General features: G+C 41.3%; 1 protein-coding gene across 1 annotated transcript; it reads right to left on the bottom strand.

Annotated features, from left to right (window-relative positions):
• Positions 1-4874: 4874 nt before the first annotated feature.
• On the bottom strand, positions 4875-22029 carry cass4 (Cas scaffold protein family member 4). The gene is made up of 7 exons (XM_085353704.1): positions 21928-22029; positions 8881-9258; positions 8143-8226; positions 7948-8046; positions 5593-6885; positions 5410-5490; positions 4875-5279 (listed from the first exon to the last, which is right to left on the bottom strand). The coding sequence occupies exons 1-7, from the start codon at positions 21928-21930 to the stop codon at positions 4875-4877; spliced, it is 2343 nt and encodes a 780-aa protein (XP_085209830.1). The 5' UTR covers positions 21931-22029.
• Positions 22030-22927: the final 898 nt, after the last annotated feature.

Below are 22927 nucleotides of genomic sequence, written 5' to 3'. Positions count from 1 at the left end.
AGAAGCACGCACCTCTAAATGGAAAGTCATAGAAAGTCCTGACTGAAAAAACCTGAAATAATTGTCCGAAGAGGAAGCCAGAAAAGGAACAACTTTTGAGTGTTTCGAGGCTCTGGTTAAAATAATGAAGGTTGTGAATACTGTTTCCCCCGAAGCACTCACAGTGATGTGTGAACCTGTCTAAACTACAAGAAAAAGAAGAAAGCAACATCAAGCAATGATATAAACAATGTGAATTTAAGATAAGATCAAATGAGATAAGCAATACTGGAATATCTTTAGGCTGAAAAGGTTCAAGCTTACACCCTTCACTCCACCAGGCCATCATTGGTTGATCTAGATCAGGGCTGCCCAATCCCAGTCCTCAAGAGCTACTATCCTGCAGCTTTTAGATGCATCCCTACTCCAACACAGCTGAATCAAATGGTTTGATTATTACCTCTTCAGCATGCCATCATGTTTGGCAAAGGCCTGATAACAAGCCATTCATTTGATTCAGGTGTGTGGGAACAAGGATGCATCTAAAAGCTGCAGGACGGTAGCTCTCGAGGACCGGGATTGGGCACCCCTGATCTAGATGGTCAGAGGAACTTCTAATGTTGTTCATAAAGTACAAATCTAAACAAATTTAGGTACATAAATATTGATAAATCACTGATTTGCATTCTTACACATGACTTATGCACAGGTTTGTGCATGCACGCGGTTAGTAAGGCAGGACCTTTGAGCTGACCATGAGGTCCTCCTTATCCATGCACGCTCCAATGAACTGAAGCAACGATGTAAATACGAGAGGGACAAAATTCCTTCACAAAAACATTCGACACAAAACACTTCAAGTTATTGTTGCTAAAGGTAGCTCTACATTCAGTTTTCCATTTTAGTTTAGTTTTTGTTACACAATGACACAGTGGAAGCGTTTGTGTCTTGCGTTGCATGTGGTTAAATCATTTCATAACCTGGTAAGGTTTCTGGTGTAATACGATGCACACATAGCTCTAGATTTGTCCACCATATACTAGACGTGGTACAACCACTGGTTTCTAGGGAAATGTGTATTCCCCGACGGCTTGACAGTTGTTTCTGGAGGTTGTTGGCACTCGGTGGGTGAGATCAGTTGATCAGTGATTGCTTTGTTTGCTAGCAGATTTCTATGGTTGCCTGTAGTTCTTCATGCTTGTCTGGAACCGCTTGCTAACTCCCAGCCAAATGATCAAAAGAAAAAGTGCAATGTAAACTGGGAGAAGAGAATAGAGAAGGTAAAAGTGCCTCAGAGGAAAAGCCAGCAGGTATCAAAAGAATCAAAAATTATTGTAGCTATGCATCAAATTTAAATCAGCAAAATTTGAATGAACATCTCATAATTTGTGAGAAAATCTGCCCGAACTGTTGCTCGCCCAACTTCATAGACAACCAAAACAAAAGCTTACAGAGATGTAAAACATGTATTGATTGAAAATAATCTTCCCCATCTTTTGAACAGTGGCCTCTCTAAAGGTCTTTTTGTTCATTCATTTCATTGCAGTGCTGTGTTTTTCACCGCAGACATTATATACTACCAGCAGTTTTAAAGGTAGTACCCAAGCAGAAGAGTGGGTGGTAAAAGGTTAACTATTGTGCACAGTCCACAGTTAGGAAAGACAGCATACCACCCTAAATCCAGTTCCTGTTCTGTAATGACTCGGATGTCTAACAATCACTTCAGGGTGTAAAAATGTTTTCACGCTTCAGTGACAGAAATAGAACAATTACGCCATTAATGGTTGTATTTCACTGTAACGCAAACGGAACGAAAAGAAACTCAAAATAGATTTTTCAAATGAGGTCCAGTATTGAAGCAGCAGAGACTGAAATATCCTGATGTTTAATCTCCAGTGTGGGTTAAACACCGGCTTCAACTATCCTAAAATGCAGCCAGTAGGATTTTTTGTGACTTTGCTTGTCTGGTAAACACTCAAACAAGTTTATATGTTTTTATATTTCCTTGTAGCCTCTTAGTCTTTTTTCTTTTTAAAACAACTAAACTTTTCTGTTTAATCGGGCCTTTATTCTTTTGATATTGTGTTTGAATTGTTCGTGACTGTTACGTCTGTGAAAAGCACTACATAAAAGAACTTTACTTGCTACTTACCGTCAATTATAGATGATCCATGTTGTTGTCATAATAACCACTTCAATAAAAGTTTGAATTTAAAATAACAAAACATACGTCATCCAGTCATTTTCCTTATCTTATCTGAAGTCAGGTCACGCAGCAGGCAAAGCAGGGAAGTACAGAGCTCCCTCTCCCCACCTCCAGCTTATCCGGAAAAACATCAAGTGGTTCCCAGGCCATCCGACAGATGCCATCTCTGACCCAGGAGGTGACAGCCTCAGACGGCTCCTTTCGATGTGGAGGAGAAGCAGCTCTACTCTGTCGCTCCCAAATGACTGACCTCCTCACGCTGTTACTAAGGGAGAGCCCGTCCATGATTCAGAAAAAGCTCATTTCCATCACCCATAATCGAATTTTATTAGTGTTAACGGAAAATGGCTGTATAACATATAGGAAATAATAATTTACTGGCTTTTGGTCATTTATGTGCGACTAGTCCAGTTGTCCTGTTGCACACATCCCTAATAATGACCTCGGTAAGGCTTTCTCCTGGCAACCGTTCTAAACAACCCATATGTGTCTTTATCTAACTTTAACCTTTAACATGAGGCAGGTCTGGGTGGCTTTTTCCTTTAATAAATGAAATCATTTAAAAACTGAATTCTTATTTGCTCCGGTTATCTTTGTCTAATATTAAAATTTGAAACACTTAAATGTGACAAATATGCAAAAAACAAACAAACAAAGTAACTAAGAAACCAGGAAGTGGGGAATAAAACGTTTTAATGGCAGTGTAGCTGATTTTGAGTTTGTTGCAGTTCCTCTGAGCATTGCAGCGTCTGAGTTTGAGCTGAATTAGCTGGGATGATACTTTTAGGAAGATTGTGTAACACATTCACAGAGAGGGCAAGTAATGAAGTACAAATACTTTGTTACTGTACTTAGGTAGAATTTTCTGAATTGGTTGAGTTTTTATTCATTTCTAAACTTTTTTTACTTCACTCACTACATTTTTAAACAAATATCTTTCCTTTCTACTCCCCACATTTTCAAAACAAGCTTCTTACTTTAGGTTTAACACATTAGAAGGACGTTTTTATTTGCCATCACTGGAAGCCTTCAAACATCAAACTGATTTATGACACCATTCTGAGGATTAAAGTGGATCCGGAACCTCGTTTTTGGTGCAGATTTCTAGAATTTCTAGCCAGCGCTACAGATAGGAGAGAGCATAAATGGAGTAAGTGCCAGGTCATTTCAAATGTAACCTTTCTATCTGCTAACAGCAAACACACAAACTGTTTGTGTGCAGTTTGTCACACAATGTGTTACTGCTGTGTTTCACAGGGAAAGAGGAGAAAGAGAGCTAACTTCACTCAGAGATGGAGTCAAGAGAGGGGAAAGACAGGACGGAAGAAGAGAGGTTCGATTTGGTAAGGTAAGGACTGCTCAGTGACATTTGATAAAGTGGAAATTTAAAGCTTACGTGTAATGTCCTGATGTTTTAAATCAGATAACAGATCTGTATATGATGTGAAGTTGTTTTCATATTGTGAACTGTCCTGCAGAAAACAAACTGAGGCCTTACTCAGCAGTCGCATGAAAACGCTCGGCGGTTTCGTGAAGGAGTAACAGGTTAGCTTGGTGTACTGCGTACATTTTCAGTAAAGAACTGTGGTGGGCTGGTGCTCAGTGGCTGTGGTGCTCATGGTTAGAGTTATATTTGAATCTGAATTTAAGCTAATGATATTTATCACATATAAATGATATTCATGTATTTAATTTCACCTTTACACTAACTGTATACCATTAACCTGTTTGACATTTATTTCATGCTTTAAAGGGCTAATGCATGGCCGGTAAATCCCCCTCACAGTGTTTTGTTGCGTGCTTGGCCCTGCATGAATTTCTGCTGACTGAATGACAGAATACCACAGAAATTTAAAACAGAGAAAACAGGCTAACTGGCTCACAGAAAGCAAGTGAAAATAAATAAAACAGAAGTACTGAAAAGAACATCCAGGCAAACAGGTAGAAACAGAATACAAATCTTCCCCTTTGATCTCATGCAAAAGCATCATTTCAATACCAAGAACTAAGATAGCCGGCGGAACAGTTTGTAGGGGTGCAATGTTCTCATTTCCAGTCCCTTTTTAAAAAAATCTATTTTCTATAACATATTAACAAAGCAGAAAAATAAAGTTTTCAGTTGTGTGTGTCTGTGTTTTTATTTCAATATCAACAGAACTTCAACATATGTTGTACTCAGTCTTTTGTCAAGTAAATTTTGGGAATGCATAACAAATGTTTTTTGAAATATTTACATAGATATTAACAAAAAGTAGACTGTAACAACATGCTACTCAGAAGAATATGTTCCATACACAATATAGTAAAAAAACAATGAAGAAAAACACAGATAACCAACAAAACTCAAAGAATATACATTTCCCATAAGTCTAGAAAAAAATACTTTATACTCTGTACTTAAAATGCATTTTAACATTGGCTTAATTACAGCATCTCGAATGTGCAATTTATATTGATACTGCCTTTTAGTACAAATGCAATACCTTTTTGAAATAACCTGTGCCGGCGGCTTTTTTCTACAGTTGTTAATATTTAAACAGCAACCTGCATTCATCAGCAAAAGCAACAGCATAGTTAGGCTCAGAAGTTGTACACTATAAACATGATTAAAAAAGAAATAGCTACATGACTGATGAATAAAACCTTCCTCTTCACATAGATCTGTACGCTTGATACCGTGGGCTCACCCTCAGAGCTCAAGCGATAGCCGAAAGTGCTGTGCTCTCTGGGCCAGCTGCGTTGCAAACTCTTGAGCTTCGCGAAGAGCTTGCTTATCAGGAAAGTGCAGTGCCGCCTTCTTGGTGGCCACAGCTAGCTGCTTCAGGAGAGCGCACAGGTGGTTGCTCTTACACAGCAGACTTTGGTTAGACCCTTTACAATGGGCTTCCCTGTACAAAGTGTCTACCAGTCTCTGGCCCACCATAATCACCAGCTTACTTTGTGAGATGAATTTCTCTGGTGGCTGGCCATCCTGAAGGCTTCCCACAAATCCACCAATGGCCTTTTGGAGAGCACCAAAGTAAAGTCTACAGTGCTCTGACATGGAAGATAATTGCTTTTCTTCGGTGCCAGAGTCGGAGGAGTGTTGCTTGGCCTGGGCAGGGGAGAAACAGAATAAAGGTAAACATGCCTTCTAGACTGGTTTGTCTGCTTCAGACTAAAAATCCTTTTATAAATTAAAAGGTCTGTTGTACAGGACTGTGTCAGCTAATGAGGAGACATACCTTTGTCGTCTCTGTTCTTGGTGTGACATTCTCTTTAGGTTCCTTCTGCACTTCCTGCTGTTTGTTTTCCTCTTTCTTGGTCTGAGGAAAATTCAAAGCCAGTATATTAATAAGTATGCAGCATGGGTTTCTTGTGGCTAAAAAGTCATCTTTGTATTATGACAGAGGAGCAGAAGTTGATACCTGCAGCTCCACGTAAACGTTGTCATCCTCAGCTAAGTCCCCTTCTTGTTTGGTTTTGTCAGGACATTTTTTTTCTGGAGGGTCCGTGGTGTTTACAGACTCTTGATCTCTCTGAGGAGTTCGGAACAGAAGCTTGCCATTGGCGTTGATGATCGATACTAGGCGCTTTACATCATCTGGAATAGTTCTTGCCACCATAACAAAGCGCTCCAATTGGTCAGGTGTCTGGACCTTCCCCGGTTCCTGACTGAGCTTATTTAGAGGCCATTTGGCCTCATTCAGATTACTCACTGTTTGTTGTAAAATCACACCTGAATCCTCTATGATGGAAAGCTGTTTAAAGAGCCTGGTCTGCAGGTTGGCATCAGTCAAACGACGGGCATTTCCTTTAACATCTAGGGCAAAGTTTAGGAAGCCTGTCAGAGAACAAACAATCAACTCTGCTGCTTCCTTGATCTCCTTGAGATGTTTCTCCAGATGTTCCTTACACCTCCAATGACTGCTGACAAAATGCATGAGTTTGGGCACAGCTTCACAAACAGATTCCTGCAAGTCCAGCAGTTTGCGGCACGCCTCATCCTGACCGAGTGTTACTTCTCGCAGAAGCTCGGGGGAAGAGGAGCTCAGGGCCAGAGAGTCACAGGAGCTGTTGGAAGAGCTGGAGGCCGTGCTGATTCTTTGATTATCTGCTGCAGACAGATGCTTGTTTCGACCTTGCTCATCTTCACGCAATGCAGTTTGCCCGCTTTCTTGAATGCCGTGAAAGGTTGTACAGACCAGAAAGTTCCTCATCCGCTGCAGACGCACTCTTTGGAGTTCAAAATCATTGCTTGAGTTACCCCTGCACTCTATGGGGTTTTGATCATTGGGCTGATCGGTGACACCTTGGATGAGGTGTTCCTCCTTGGCTGGAACCACATATACAGACTCTTCTGTTGGCTTCGGGGTTGGAAGTTTGTTGTAATCTTTTGGTAATACTTTTGTTTTAATCTGGATATCGGGAGATTTTGGTTTGGGTATATCATAAAGCAATATAGGTGGACTTTCTTTTCGATGTGCTGGAAGAGTGTCATACATCGGCCTGGAAATTGATTTGCTGGACAAGGTATCAGAGATGCCACGGGATGGACTTTGTTTCTCAGGTCCCACTGGCACATCATAGATCAACTCAGGTTTGCGAGAACTGGGAAGGGTGTTGTATCCATCTATCGTTTTATTTCGGGATTCTGTGGCTGATGGAATGGGGATGTCATAATTTGGCTCCTGAGAAGGGGGTGGTGGGACCGGATACACCTGTGAACAAGAACAAAGTTGTTCAACACTTAAAGTACAAGTCCTACATCTGTTTTGCGGGAAACCTGACAGTTGAGTTAGTGCCCTGGGACTTTTGTTTCCCAAACCCGATCCAATGAAGCATCTTTTGGATGTTCAGGAACAAACTTGACTCATAAAGGCCCAAATTAGCACTTCATCGACCCCAAAAATTTGCTGGTAACATCCCAGTGCCATAAGTCAGATCTATGTCCTTACCCTGATAATCAGCAGTACTTTGTTAGACAAAGGAGTAACAGGCAGGTTAATTTTGATGTTTTGACTGATTTTCTGTATTTAAAAATAATAACAGACCACATTTATAAAAGGCACCAATCCTTGCTTCATTAACCTCTTAACATCTACCGTGCTAGTTTTGTTTTGGCCAAATGCCAAAGGAAAAAAAATGTTACAAAATATTAGATTTCAAAAGAAATCTTCATACATTTTTACATCTCAGGCTTCATGTTCCAAACAGGTGAAAACTTTATAGAAAGAATGGACATTAACCAAATCTAAACCATATTAACCTTTGAAAGATATTACGAAATGAATGACTTGGTAGAGAAATTTATGGAAGAGGATTAGGGCCACTGGAAAAAAGTGGGCAGGTCTTTTTTTCCCTTTTCTAGAATTCTGAGAAAAAAGTCAGAATTCTGACTTTAATCTTGGAATTCTGACCTTTTTCTTTTCACTTTTTTTCTCAGTGGCCCTAACAATCAAAACTGCTCCCAGCATTCATAGATGTTTACATCTGCGCTGTAACTGCAATAATTTAATCAACCGATTCACACTACAACCTGGGTTTGCCTCTTATCTGTAGTTACTTTTATTTAATTTAATAACTGTTTATAGTAACCATTGTCCTTGATGTAAATATGCATGAAATAAATTGTGTATGATTCTGTTCTGTGTACTGTTTGTTTGTATATGTGTCTTTCTGGCTGCTGTTACAACCAAATTTCCCCTTGTGGGACAATTAAAGGCTTATTCTATTCTATCCTCTTCTGTACAAATGAATCCTCTAAAACATCTGAAACTTACATAAGAGTCTTCTGGTTTGCTACACATTAAAGTCTCCGGAGAGTTAAGGCCCTTCTCCAGAACTTGCATTCGTGGCATCGGTGTAGGAGGCGTTGTCTTCTGCGAATAGCACATTAGAAAGAAAATGAAGCTGTCGGACTAAAGCCCAATCAAATAGTATCATCTAAAGTTATCTTGACTTTGAGACATTCTTACAGTGTAAAAGGAAGCTTTTTTTGGTTGGTTCGGCACATCGTACATCTTCCCATTTGGACTGGATGCTGTACTGAAGGATGAAGGCTGCAGACAAAACAGTCAGGCTGTAATATTGGAGTTGACTGGCAGCATTTGCTCTGCTTTGATCAAAGCCACTTTTCCCCACTGACACATGCGTTAACACGTTTATGGGGACAGTGTTTGCTCTGAAGCCTGTTGTAAGTGCTATTATTCATACACCTTGCCAATTAATGCAGCTCTGTAATGAAAACCATGCTGTTCAGTGACAATTAGGTAGCTACTGTAGAGAGAAACAGGACTTCCCTGGAGCAGGAGAGGAAATGGTGAACATGCGGGAATATATCCCCCTCCTTCTGCTGCAAAGGCAGCCGCACAGACACTTCTGTTTTTCTGGGGTCCCTGTCAGCATGTGCTGCTGTTTGCAGTTAAAAGTGTCTGAAGTCTGTGTCTGTTTGGCTTTTACAGGCCCATAAAGACCCCAGTGCTGCATGCCTGTCCCCATGGAGAGGCCCCTGGTCTCCATCTGCAAGCTCTTTTGTCAGCAGGGGTTTCATTTCTACAACATTTCTACCTCTCTAATCATGAGCATTAACACTTCCTAAGAAGCATGAATGACTTTGACCTCGGACAAACAGACTGGCTATCAGCTACAACGAGCTCCTTTCCAAAAACTGCAAAATAATAATTTTCTAAATATAGAAAAAAAACGACTTGTACCTTGTGTGCTTCGGGTCCTGGTGCTTCTGGACCTTTTGAAGCCAATAAGTGAGCAGAGGGGACCTTGTAGATCATGTCCATGCGTTCATAAGCAGGACTGCTGGTGGTTCTGGGTGTCTGGTAGATATTTTGCACACTGTCATCAGTTTTACCATGAGTTGACCTGGGCACTTCATGCACTGCTGGTGTCACCATCTGCGGTAAGAGCTTTAGTCTGTTTGCAGGTGCCAGGCCATGTCGTCCATACAGAGAGCACATCCACCACCCACTGGTTCCAGCCACGTTTGGATTTATCACTGTGAGGATGTCACCCTTTCTAAAGGCCAGTTCATCTGGACACTCTGCTGTGTTGTCATACAGAGCCTTTGCTAATTGGTTCTAAACAACAACAAAAAAAGAGAGACCAATAAAAAAGGGTTAGAAGGTTGCATGTGGTACTACCACACAGGAAATAGGCTGTGGTCACGTATAATGGTATTTCCTCTTGCAAAATGTGAGTCGAACTCAGTCGTCAGACTCACAGGGGAAAAAATCATAACCCGATTGAGGGTCTAATTCTTCAATGGCAACAATGCCAAGCCCAGCTGCAAACCCTACGCTAGCCATAGTCCTGTGTTTTAGGAATGAGCAAAAAATACTGTTAACAGCTTCTGATATGCATCACTCATACGTGCGTTTTGTTTCCCGATTATCAATAGTTGGAAAAGAAACTAAGATGACTTATTATGATGGAAGTGGTGAAGGTCAGGATTATTACCTGTAATAACTTAGACTCCAGAGATAAATTAACTTGTTAACTTCTTTCAGTGACATATTTCTTTGCTTTCACTTCCAGATTGCACTTCCTATCGAGAGGAAAATAGAAAAGCTTCCCCTGTGGGCGATACATTTTGCTAAACTTGTTTTGAATCCCAGTTGCAATTTCTAAAAGAAGAGTGGGTCTTGTGAATGTTTTGTAGCTAAACCACTGCCAAGCATTGGTAAGCATTGTTAGCCATCGTTAGTTCTCGATTCCATAAAAGTACCCAGCTCTTCTATGTGTGACATGTGTATATATAACATGTGGTGTGTGAGAGTTTCTTGCAGCTTAAGCCTTGTTTTCTGTGGTAGCCGTGTTGTGGGGAGACATTCAGTATGAGAACACAGATGTCACACACACACACACACACACACACACACACACACACACACACACACACACACACACACACACACCTAAACCAAAAACAATGGGCAGTGTTGAATGCATAGCAAATAGTGGTATGGTGTGCAGCCACCAACTCAAAAGAGGAAAGAGTTCAGGCACTAACGTAGCTCATAACTCTGTTTTCAATTCTTGTGAATATCGTGCATATCAAAGGTTTTTTCATCTATAAATTTAATTCACTTCGACAGTTTTGAAAGGAGCATGGAGAGCCAAACCACTAATTTATTTGCCTGTAAGCAAAGACGTGGACATTGCTACTGACATTATTGGGTTGTGTCTTAAATCATGTTTTTAAGACTCGAAGATTTTAAGTTGAAAGATTTTTTTAAAAAGGCATGTGAAAAGGAGTGTTTTTGGTTAACGACATGTCTCTCACAAGTCATTAACTAATTATCAAACCATAGATAAAGCTTTTTAAAATGTTATCATGCAGAATTTGTGATTTAGCCCATAAACTCAGGAAAGCGTTGATGCAGTTAAGTGTACTGGCCGTATATACAGCAGTGCTTAAAATATTTTAACCATCATATCAGTCTCTAGTTAACACTGACTTGAGTGCTAAACAAAAATAGAGAACAACTTTTTTCTGGTGGTCATGCAGGTTGTGCATAAACTTCTGGGTTTCCATGGTAAACTGGTGGGAGAGCAGCAGGTGAGACAGGATGCTGCTGGATCAGCCTTTACTTTGAGATCAGCTGTGATATGAGCTTTGTGTGGAAACACAGCTAGCATTAGCAAGAAGATAAGCTTCAGTGATGTGTAAGAGATGACTTTTCTCTCACTTAACAGCTCGGTCAGCATATGTGATGCAGAGAAGATCAGTTGTTAACTTCTTTAGCATTTCAACAAGGAAAGCTGTCGGTCTAGTGTAATAAACAGGCACGGCTCAGCAGCACCTTCAGATTAGCTGACTGAATGAAACACGTTTAAGCAGCCCACACTTTACCTTCATTTTTCAATAATATTCACTGTAGACATCGACAGTTAAGCATGTCACAAACTGCTCGAGCCTTTTAATTCAGCTGATTTTTTTTTTTATTTGTATATTTTAATTTACTGTTTTTAAACAGTAAATCAGGCCTGTGTTTCTGTTTATTTTCAGAGACACATGATGCCCACAGGTCATTACAAACTGATGATTTATTGAATATAATGCTGGACACTAAACAGAATCTAAAGTATTTAAAATGAGCTTATGATCTGAAACATACGCAGCAGTAATATTCATCCTTTTAACACTGATTAGGAACATTTTTCATACCTTCTGTAAAAATCACAAAATACCACTGCCACTGCTGTAACCTCCTTTTAATGCTGTTTAAACATCAGAGTCTATGGGAATCGACTCGCTTTTTGAGAGTCAGATGACCGCTAGAGGAAGCGCAGTTTTGGGGTCTTTCTGGTGGTGTAATTTCTCAGCATCAGACATTTCCCACTAGCTTGTGACTGAAAAGCTTCTGAAAAGCTTCGATGATTACAGATTATGCTATTAAATTGTTTGCTCACACCTACTCCTGTTCTTTAAAGCTAATACGTATGATGAAGGATAGCTGGGTTACTCAAACACAGTTGCACAGACGTTGGGATAAACAAATACCGACATGACCTCCCGCTGATAACTCTGTGTGCGGGGAGAGGTTGGGGCAGGGGTACTCTGCTGGCTCTGCCCTCTCTCTGAGGGGGAATCTTCTGAAACAAAGAGCCCATTCAACATCAGAGACCAACACGCTCAGCACCTGTTGGGATGCGGGCCTGTGTTGCACACTGACCACAGCAGACCACGGCCTCCTGTCAACACACACGCGCAGACACATGCAGCAAGCCTCAGCAAACTCCTTAATCCTCGGGGTCATGCTACAGACGTGCAAGTGAAATACACAGGGTCCGATGACAGTCAGGCACCGTGGCACTGCGATCTACTTTCTCCTTATAATAATCATGCACATTATCCTGAGAGGACAACTGCTGAGCTTCATTATAAACTATCCAAACTCTGTATATTTAACACCCATAACCCATGAATGCACGTAAAAAGACTGACCTAATTGTCGGTGGCCAAATTTCATATATAGCCCTTATTTGAATGACACGCCGTCTGACATTTATAGGTCGCTCGTCCTCGGGCGGCACATGCACTCGTCCGTCCTTGCCTTGTGGCCGTGGTTCTGTGTCTGTGTGTTGATCCCCGAATATAGTGACAAAGTCAGATTCAGCTGTGACTCTTTTGGATTCCTGCACGCGCCTGCTTGTGCAGATCATGCCCGTGGACAGCTGGGCTTCAGCACTTCAGCTGGACAGCTGCCTCTGCCTCTCCCATCTCTTCTCTGTCCTGTTCACAAATTAACATCAGCTCACCAACGCAAGGACTGGCTACTAAAAGTCAGGTGTAGAAGCCAACGAGTTGTAGCGGTTGTACATCGTGCGCTCTAAAGATAAAATGTCTTGTTCCAAACCTCACCTCACGGAGCGACCTGGATTAAAAACAAATCTGACACGTTTCACATGATGTGTTTATTTCTATTATATTAGTTGCATAGATTAATGTGTTGTTAAAAAGGTGAAAGTGAATTGGTAACACTGATGTCATTGTACCTCTTTTAAAAGGTCAACAACAGCAATACCAATGCACAAAAATACCGCATTTATTTTAGTCATTGTCATGCCAGGAAGCATCATGACTAAATGTGAAACAGTGCCACTGTCTCAAAATGGTATCATGTTAGATTTATTTAAGCAAACAGCCTGGTGTCCAGGATTGAAGTAGTTCAAGGAAAGGAAACTTCTTGATGTTACGCCACAGATATATGACACAAATGTTACATGCTCACATCTCTGTGATGGGCCTTAGGATGGACACAGAGCTTGGACAACAACCGGTGTCAGCGGTCAGGGAGGGGACGTTGATCTTAGCTTACGCTATAGACTCTTCTTCAACGATGCCGTTCAAAAGCCCAAAACAGGTGTAGCCTTGCTAATGTAACAAAGACAACTGCAAGTATGGAACAAAAGAGAGAAACTCATAAACCACAAGTCCTCACAAACAGATCAGTTATAGAATTTCACAGTCATTTATTTATAATCGACCAGCTTCTACATGTATACACACACGTATTAAAATATGAGCACATATAAACTGCATAGGTGGTAACAATTCAGTCGTTTCTAACAACGAAAGCACAGACTGCTCGGTCATCATAACGTCATCATTCAGACTCTGCACTCTGCAAAGTCGGTGACGACACTGCTAAAGGTCTTGGCGTACACGGCTCTGTTCTTTCCTTCCCCTTTTTAGCTCCCTTCTTTTTCTGTTTGGCTTGCTAACCATAATTTGTACTACCATTGCACCATTGAAGTACTCTGTAAGACACATGCGGAAAACAACTCGTTGCATAGCTGATGCTACCGGGTTGATTAATCACAAATGACAGACAGCTAGGTCAAAAAGTACAGGTCATATATCTGAACCCAAACCTGTCTTTAATCAGCCGAGTATAAAACAACTGGGTAAAAATTTGGTTCATAGTGAAAATTTGTACTGCACAATAAAGTTAGGCTTAGGTTCACAAAGTAGAACCATGAGTTACACAAATAATGAAGCTCTTATGATGTGTCCAACTTGAACTTAAAGCTGTGCCATGTGGAGGGAGGGGCTTATTTTTGTAGTCATGTTGATTGGGCCTTTGAGTCTTTGGCTGCCAAGCACATGGTGACTGTGGGAAGGACAAACTCTTTTTTAACAGGAAGTGGTCTTTTGCTAAACTAAGTCAAAGAAGGCGGGTCATCTGCAGCAGTGAGGGGATTTCAGAAAGACCGGCCTGTCTCAGAGCTCTCCAATGCCCCATTACTGGACTTCTCGAAACTCACCTCTCTAACAAGGCCAATGTTTTCATGTGATCCATTTACTTTTTGTAAAAGTTTCCTACATATGAAGATACAAATCTTCATTACTATTAGAAACTGTTAGTGAGGTCACGGTGGTCAAAATGCAGTCCGTCACAGGCTGTGAGAGAGTTCACATAGAAACTCGTTGCTTCTTGTGTTTATTCACAATTCTACTGCCAAAGTATTTTGTAACCAGTGACGCACATTCAGCGGGTATTTTGTAACTGTACTACAAACTGGGAAGATAACTGGAACTCTTCTTCCTGTATAGCCAAAGAGCATCGTGCAAGTCGTATTTATGTGGTAGTGTGTACCTTTAGAGCCAGTGGAACATGAACAAGCTTAGGATCAGTTCCTAGTGTGGGAACATCCCCCTTTTGGTTGACCAAGACACGAACTCGGGGTCAGGTCAAAGCCTCATCCATTATACCTTCAATGCAAATCTGTCACACAGGACCAGAGATGCACTAGGATTTAAGAAACAAAAATTCTTTTCCCAGGCAGAGTGGTGGGAGTGCAGTGCCGGAGATGAGACATAGCTGAGATCAACTCCTGTCTTTAATGTGTGACGGAAGTCAGCTTGTAAATATGACATATTAGAATTTCCCACAGAAACAAAGACAGTGTTGGTGGGGGCGGTGTGTGTGTTTGTGTGTGTTTGTGTGTGTGTGTGCAGATGGAGACAGAAGGAGGAAAAAGCAAAGTGTAATATCCCCATAAATTATCATTTGACACGTGTGGAATCTGTCTCTGGTCAATCACTTTTTCAATCTTAGATGATCTTCAGATGTGCTTCGTGGAAAATCACTTTTGTCAACCTTCCCCCAACCCAAACAAACCCAAGAGGAGGTCAACACAGACTCTGTGGCAGTGACACCGACTCGCTGCAGCTGCCCTGGTATTTCCTGTACGGGAACTGGTGAGAACTATGTCAAAAACTCAACTAATGAAAACTTCCAAGCAGCTTTTGGTGGACGGATCTATGACTGAACTAAAGAAAAGAGACATTTAAAGTTTCAATACTCTTTTTCTACTGATGGAATAACTATTGGACTCTTTTGTTAAACCTGATCTCAGGATTAAAACTAGTAAGAAACAAAAATTTCCTTTTACAAATTAAAAGCGGATACATAAGAAACAAACGACACCATTTGGAAATTCGATGCTGCTGATGTGGTTTTTCTGCTACACTTCACTTGACAAGCGCAGCGTCTGTGGCTGAAGATTGAAGCCAACTCCAGAGTGCCAAAAACTGCAGTTTCTCTATTGTCTGTATGAGGCTAACTGTTTGTACAGCATAAACCATTAAATGACTCTAAACAAGAATTGGGTGACGAAAGTGTGAATTTATTTTGGACTCCCTTCAAGCGTGATCAGGTGTGAGTCTTCAATAAAGCGGTGACGCATCCGAACAACTTGTATCTGTTTATTTACAGGGAGTGCAGAATTATTAGCCAAGTTGTATTTTTGAGGAATAATTTTATTATTGAACAACAACCATGTTCTCAATGAACCCAAAAAACTCATTAATATCAAAGCTGAATATTTTTGGAAGTAGTTTTTAGTTTGTTTTTAGTTTTAGCTATTTTAGGGGGATATCTGTGTGTGCAGGTGACTATTACTGTGCATAATTATTAGGCAACTTAACAAAAACAAATATATACCCATTTCAATTATTTTTACCAGTGAAACCAATATAACATCTCCACATTCACAAATATACATTTCTGACATTCAAAAACAAAACAAAAACAAATCAGCGACCAATATAGCCACCTTTCTTTGCAAGGACACTCAAAAGCCTGCCATCCATGGATTCTGTCAGTGTTTTGATCTGTTCACCATCAACATTGCGTGCAGCAGCAACCACAGCCTCCCAGACACTGTTCAGAGAGGTGTACTGTTTTCCCTCCTTGTAAATCTCACATTTGATGATGGACCACAGGTTCTCAATGGGGTTCAGATCAGGTGAACAAGGAGGCCATGTCATTAGTTTTTCTTCTTTTATACCCTTTCTTGCCAGCCACGCTGTGGAGTACTTGGACGCGTGTGATGGAGCATTGTCCTGCATGAAAATCATGTTTTTCTTGAAGGATGCAGACTTCTTCCTGTACCACTGCTTGAAGAAGGTGTCTTCCAGAAACTGGCAGTAGGACTGGGAGTTGAGCTTGACTCCATCCTCAACCCGAAAAGGCCCCACAAGCTCATCTTTGATGATACCAGCCCAAACCAGTACTCCACCTCCACCTTGCTGGCGTCTGAGTCGGACTGGAGCTCTCTGCCCTTTACCAATCCAGCCACGGGCCCATCCATCTGGCCCATCAAGACTCACTCTCATTTCATCAGTCCATAAAACCTTAGAAAAACCAGCCTTGAGATATTTCTTGGCCCAGTCTTGACGTTTCAGCTTGTGTGTCTTGTTCAGTGGTGGTCATCTTTCAGCCTTTCTTACCTTGGCCATGTCTCTGAGTATTGCACACCTTGTGCTTTTGGGCACTCCAGTGATGTTGCAGCTCTGAAATATGGCCAAACTGGTGGCAAGTGGCATCTTGGCAGCTGCACGCTTGACTTTTCTCAGTTCATGGGCAGTTATTTTGCGCCTTGGTTTTTCCACACGCTTCTTGCGACCCTGTTGACTATTTTGAATGAAACGCTTGATTGTTCGATGATCACGCTTCAGAAGCTTTGCAATTTTGAGACTGCTGCATCCCTCTGCAAGATATCTCACTGTTTTTGACTTTTCTGAGCCTGTCAAGTCCTTCTTTTGACCCATTTTGCCAAAGGAAAGGAAGTTGCCTAATAATTATGCACACCTGATATAGGGTGTTGATGTCATTAGACCACACCCCTTCTCATTACAGAGATGCACATCACCTAATATGCTTAATTGGTAGTAGGCTTTCGAGCCTATACAGCTTGGAGTAAGACAACATGCATGAAGAGGATGATGTGGACAAAATACTCATTTGCCTAATAATTCTGCACTCCCTGTAGTTGTTGTTTGTGGACGAGTAAGAACCCAGACGTTGTCTAATTTGGGGCTTGATGCTCTCTGCAGCAACACTCAGTCTTGTCTGTGTTAAGCTGCAGAAAACTGTTTGTCAGTCCATTAGAACAGATAGTTTATCCAGTTTACAAGGTTTAAAAGAGAGGTGCAATTGGATATCATCTGCATGCAAATGATAGGAAATGATTTTAAAACTAATAATAATAAGGCCTAATGGCAGGATATGTAATGAGAATAACAAGGGGCTTAAACATATCCTTGCAGAACACTGCATGAAAATTCAGCTACATCTGACCAAAAGGTTTCCACTGACACCAAAAGTGTTCTATTCGCCAGAATTGAAATGAACCATTTCACGACAGATCTGGAAACCCGGTATCAAAGGCTGAGCTACGGTCTACACAAGAACATGCTGTACAAACAGTAAGCCTCATATGGACAATAGAACAAGGACTGAGCAGTCACCGCTATCTGCGGCCATCGAAAGGTCATTTGTGACTTTAAGGAGAGCCGTTTCTGTGGAGTGCAACTTCCTAAAACGCGATTCAAAGTTATCAAGAATATCATGCTTCTCCAGCAGCGCCTTCCTTACTTGTGACCAAACAGCTTTTCCCGATCTGTGTCTAAAGACGCAGTTTTTAGATGTACCTTGCAAACCAAACGTTCTAATTAGAAAGCTTAAAGTTAAAGACCTGATAACTTAGCAGTTCATGTCTAAACCACTTGTGGATCTGAAAAACCAAAGTGTTAAAATGACCAAAACGCTAAAAGTGGGGCTGTGCTCAAAATCAGCGAGGGCGCGCCTGTGATACAGACTACAAATGGTAAATGGCCTGTATTTGTATAGCGCTTTACAAATGCACTACAGCATCTTTCATCTGCAGAGGTGTAGCATGAACAGTGGTTGACAGACTGGTCAAAGTGAGGAGTATTTCTACAGATAACACTCGGGCTGCAGGCCCACTGTTTCCCTGACAGGAACTTATCTCATTGCTTGCACTCTGGTTTTATTTATAGTCACACTTCCTCATGCTCATCTTCTGCATTTTCTCTCACTACAGATATTCACTACGGGATTGTTCAACATATTTTTTTCTTTGGGATCATTTTGATGCGTTAGTGCAGTTGCAGTAGTGAAGAGCAAGGCGACCGTATCAGCTCATTTTTGCAGTAGCCCTTGGGTGTCAAACATTCACATTTCATGTTATCGACATGTTTTCTTTACTTTTTGCACTCGAGTACGAAAAGGGAAAGACGTGCATGCAAACAGAGGGATTACTTAAATGTGCTTTGGTGGTGAAATTTGCAGAAATGTAGTAAACTTTATATGTAACTTCACTGATAACTGAGGAACTAAAATATTGTTTCCTAAATCAAGAATGAGCTCAAGTATGGCCACTGGGAAGTAAACATAGCTCAGTTTATTTACAAAAATCCCCACCGGGGGACTAAAATGACAGAATATATCTTTAACATGAGCTTTATGCCACAGAAGCCACAGGGTTTAGGGAGCATGTGGGGGGCGCTCACTATGCTACTGACATACTTACCTCAAAGGTTATACAATCTTGAGTTCATGAGACCTTCTATGAAATTAACATTATATTCAGTTCATTAGAACAGCAGTCCCCGACCTTTTTTGTGCCACGGACCGGTTTATGTCTGACAATATTTTCACGGACCGGCCTTTAAGGTGTTGCAGATAAATAAATACAACAACATAAAACCAGTACCGGTACAAAAAAAGAAATTTATTCATAACACACGTGAAAAGACCCAGGGAAACCGAGTTAACGATAAAAACCGATAAAAACCCTGAAAACCATCAATTTCACACCCGAGCCTCAACCCAGTACCAAACCACTAACGGACCGGTACTGGTCCTTGGTCCGGGGGTTGGAGACCCCTGTATTAGATGATAATGTTTCAAAAAGCCAAAACAAACTTTTGAAGAGAAACTCAAAGGTCTGATTTAAAAAATGAAATTGCTGTTTTGTCAGCAGGCTGATATTAGATGTTGGCTGATCTGCTGACATTTATGACAGCAGACATTTATACTCTCTGTGTCTTAAAGATAAATGAAATGTAGGCCAGTATATCTGAATATTGAAATCACCAAATATTGGTATTGGCCTTGGAAATTCTCTATCAGTCAGGCTCTATATAAACAACTATTTGTTGTCCGACTTAGGATGCTTCAGTTACGCTCTTGTGGTATAAATTTCCATTACATGAAAGTACAGCCCAACACTAACACATCTGATATCTGAGCGTCTGCTTTAGCGTCTTTTTCTTCACATTCTTTTGTTTTTCACTTCATTTCGGAAATTTTTAAATTATTTTTTAACATTGCAATTTACAGTACGTGCATCTAGGTAGGGCTGTTGCATTGGCTACTATAATATCTCTTTAGTAGTGGCATAAGCTGTTTTTTGGTCACTTGGGGGAGCTCAGCAAGCTGTGAGAGAAACTTAATTTGGCCTCAAACGACTTCATAAACACATCTAACTCTTTAGCTCATACAGTAACACACTGTGCGCTCAGTGAAGCTTTTATTTATTGCTCCTCACTGATGGGAGTAGAAACCAAAGCAATAAGCTGGAAGACACAATAAAATTCCCTCACATGTGAAAAAAAAAGCCATGTAAGGAATGGACGAGCGTGAGCATTCTCCTCGTGTTTGTAGCTGATGGGTTCGTTTTTTTGCTTTTTGTTTCACAATTACCTTTTTGCTATTACAAACTTGAACAACTTGATCTGTTAGCTATGGTTTTCAGATAAACCTCCCACTAAATGAGCTGGATCCACTCATTTATCATTACTGTAGTAATTAGTAAGTACTCTGTTTGAGGAGGATCCAGTTACCTACTTTATTAATGATTTCCTCAAAAGTCCTCAGGAGTTAAACGCACGACTGAAGATCACAGGAGTTAAATTAGCTCAAGAAACTTAGATCAGCTTCCTTTTGTGGGTGATGTTGTTGCCACTTCTCCACACCAGCCTCCTGCTGTGTAAACCTCTGTGACTGTGCACTGACTACTGCTCTCAGATGATAAAAACAGACACTAAGCAACACACTAGGCGGCCCAAAATAGCTTTCTGCATCCTGATAAAGGCAGGGATCGGGTATAAAACAACCTTCATGTAAGGTTCGATTGCTTAAACAGAGTTAGTCATCAGCCAAGCCAGACAGTATTTTTAAAGGGAAAATGAATAAGATGAGCACAGTCAAACTGGTTGCTTCGCTTGGGGATTGTCAGAGTGATGCATATCCTTTCCCACCACTGGTAACTCCAGATAGGGTTTGGGAAGATTGCGCTCTGCTGTTTCATTCATCATATAGAGGTTTCTAAACTTTTTCTACCACCCGACCTTACACACTGACTGGCCTGAGAACTGTCCAACGCAGCAACTGGAGCAGAATTCTCAGCTCACTTTAATGCTTTCCACATCTGCTGTTGGCCGCAGTGCTCCCCTGATCCGCGACTCTCAGAGTGCTTCAACAAACACTCGTTTCTGGAGGCAGAATGGTGAAAATACACGATGACAACCGTGATACGGTGGGAAATGGTAGGATTCATTACCCAACTGGTGTGGCCTATATTAATGACTGTGAAGGTTCTCAGTCATCCAGCTCATCGTAGTCTAAGGAGCTTGAAAAGCATCTGGACTTCTTTAAGTTTCCTTGAAGACGTTTCACCTCTCATTCGAGAAGCTTCTTCAGTTCTAAGAGCGATTGGTGGAGAGCCCCAGATTTTAAGCCCTATGGGCGTGTCCCCAAGAGGGTCACTGACCCCCTATTGATCCTCTACCTAATCACATGAGCCAAGGTGTGAAAACGGGTGTGCGTCAGAAAAGGTATTACAGTATTAAAGTGTGCGTAAGCCCTCCACCAAGTTTGATTTCTGTAGACTTTTTCAGCATATTCCCAAATGTCACAGTGACTGCCTTTCACAATAAAGGCACACAAAATAAAGGCTCCAATAAAATGATAATGGAGGACACTGTGTCATAATGCACATGTGATCCTCTCAGGAGATCGTCCGCGTCCCTCTCACCCTATCCCAGCATCCCCTCCTTCACTACATTGTGAACCTCCTCTGTGGTCTTCCTCCTGCCTGACCGCTCCATCCTCACCCATCTCAGCCTTTCCTCTAACTTTGCCTCCAAATTGCTCAACCTGAGCTGTTACAATAATAAATGATTGTGTAATTGTTCTTTTTGTGCGTATGACAGTTCTGGTTACTGACTCATCATTTACTTGTATTTGGAGTTTAATCAGTTTCCAAAAAAGACAACAAACAAATCAACAACTTGACTAACACTTATTTTCTGTAATTTGCTATCGATATTAGGATAATATTATAGGGATTTTCTTTAAAATGAGGATAATCATTAAGTTCTGAAGCTGCAGCAGCCCTATTCGAAACAATCATAGTGTTTGGGCTTGAAAACCACAAACATATCTAGAAACCACTGCATTAGTTGCTGCAGTAACTATTTTTGTAACACGTAGTTGATGAGTGAGCTGAGGTTGCAATGCAATCAAGCCACGAAAGTTGATTTTCCACAGTGCGTAAAGTTTCGGTGATCAGATGATAGTTTGAATATTAAGAGCTTGTGTCTGTTGGTTTTATCATTCTGAAAATATCCAGCTTCACATCCTCAGTTATCTGCGGCTGAGCAACTTCTAAAGGCTTTTGTGTTAATGAGGCTCTTAGAGTTTCCCTCTCAGCTGCGTCAGGATGGACTCAGGTTACAGCCTACAGTAGAGCAGGTCACAGGGGTGTGTGTAGAAATAGGTGGTAGCCGACACCGCGGCTTAAAGCGAAAGCCGAGCAGGTGGTCTACAGGCACATTCCTCTGACGGCAGGACACAACAGGGTGGATGCTGCATTACAAAGTAAAAGCTGAGTAACTGTTGAAGCGCAGAAGCAGCTGCAGCACTCACCATGATCGTTAAGGAAGTAGCTGCATCCACACAGAGAAATAAATCCGTCTGCCGAGGGTCGCAGTTTCAGTGAAGCGCGTGTATGTGGAAAGTCTGCGTGCTGTCCTCTTCCTCCGTGCCTCACAAGCATATTGTCTGAGCTGTCACGGCGAGCCCGGCTGTTTTACACAGGGCGGAGAAACTCAGCTGCTTTCCCGCAGCCCCATTGGTCAGAGAGACACTCCTGCACACACTCACACAAACTTGTGCCCCACCCACTGCTTTTCTTTGTTTTAACCCATCTTCATGGCACTCTGCACTTCTTTTACCCTCAATTTTTCTTGTAAAGCAGAAGTACCCTGCTCACCACTAGTCTGCCCTTCCAACTAACTGAGGGAATTTTTCTCATTGCCTTTTATTGCGTTTCCTCTTTATGTTTAAATATGGATCATTTCTCTATATTTGTGACTGATTGGTTTGGTTGGGTTAGCCAAGAAAACGGGGGTAGTGGCTGTTGAAAGCACAAATTCTTGGGACTTTCCTTATTGTTGTCTGAATGACATACGGCGGGGTCGGGGAATGCAGAGGGGCGATGGGGCAGCCTGACCTTCCAGGCAGAGGTGAAAGGCCACACCAGAGAAGGGAAACCAGGAGCTTTGAGAAGTTTGCTTCTTTTTTCCCTCTTTCCTGTTTTTGAAGATAAGACCAAGAAAGTGTAGAGGGATCTCTTAAGCTTAACTGTGACAGAAAGTGCGAAATGGCTCTGGCTGTTTGCGTGTTGTGTCCATTTGGTGCTCCTGACAGGTTGCTGCTCACTTTTTGCAGCAACAACTGTGTTCTTAAAATATCGACAGGATATCACTGAGACTGTGTTATAAGCTCTGAGGGGGACTTTACGCCATCAAATTCATAGGACAGACATTTTTCCTTTGGGTTGTTTATTAAAAATCAGAATTACAACATAAGGACATACACAAAATATAAAAGTGGAAAACTAATCAAACCTGCAGAATGATATCTA

This window comes from Diplotaxodon limnothrissa, linkage group LG5, assembly GCF_057381915.1.
Source record: "Diplotaxodon limnothrissa isolate DT_005_m linkage group LG5, D_limnothrissa_male_GT1.1, whole genome shotgun sequence".
Classification (NCBI taxonomy): Eukaryota; Metazoa; Chordata; class Actinopteri; order Cichliformes; family Cichlidae; genus Diplotaxodon; species Diplotaxodon limnothrissa.
The sequence above is the reverse complement of the archived record's forward strand: the minus strand, read 5'-3'. Positions and strand labels throughout refer to the sequence as shown.

Coding starts and splice junctions, on each gene's coding strand:
- cass4 (XM_085353704.1), bottom strand. Junction 5,491..5,592: donor ACGTTTACGTGGAGCTGCAG/GTATCAACTTCT, acceptor AATTTTCCTCAG/ACCAAGAAAGAGGAAAACAA. Junction 5,280..5,409: donor CAAGAACAGAGACGACAAAG/GTATGTCTCCTC, acceptor TCCCCTGCCCAG/GCCAAGCAACACTCCTCCGA.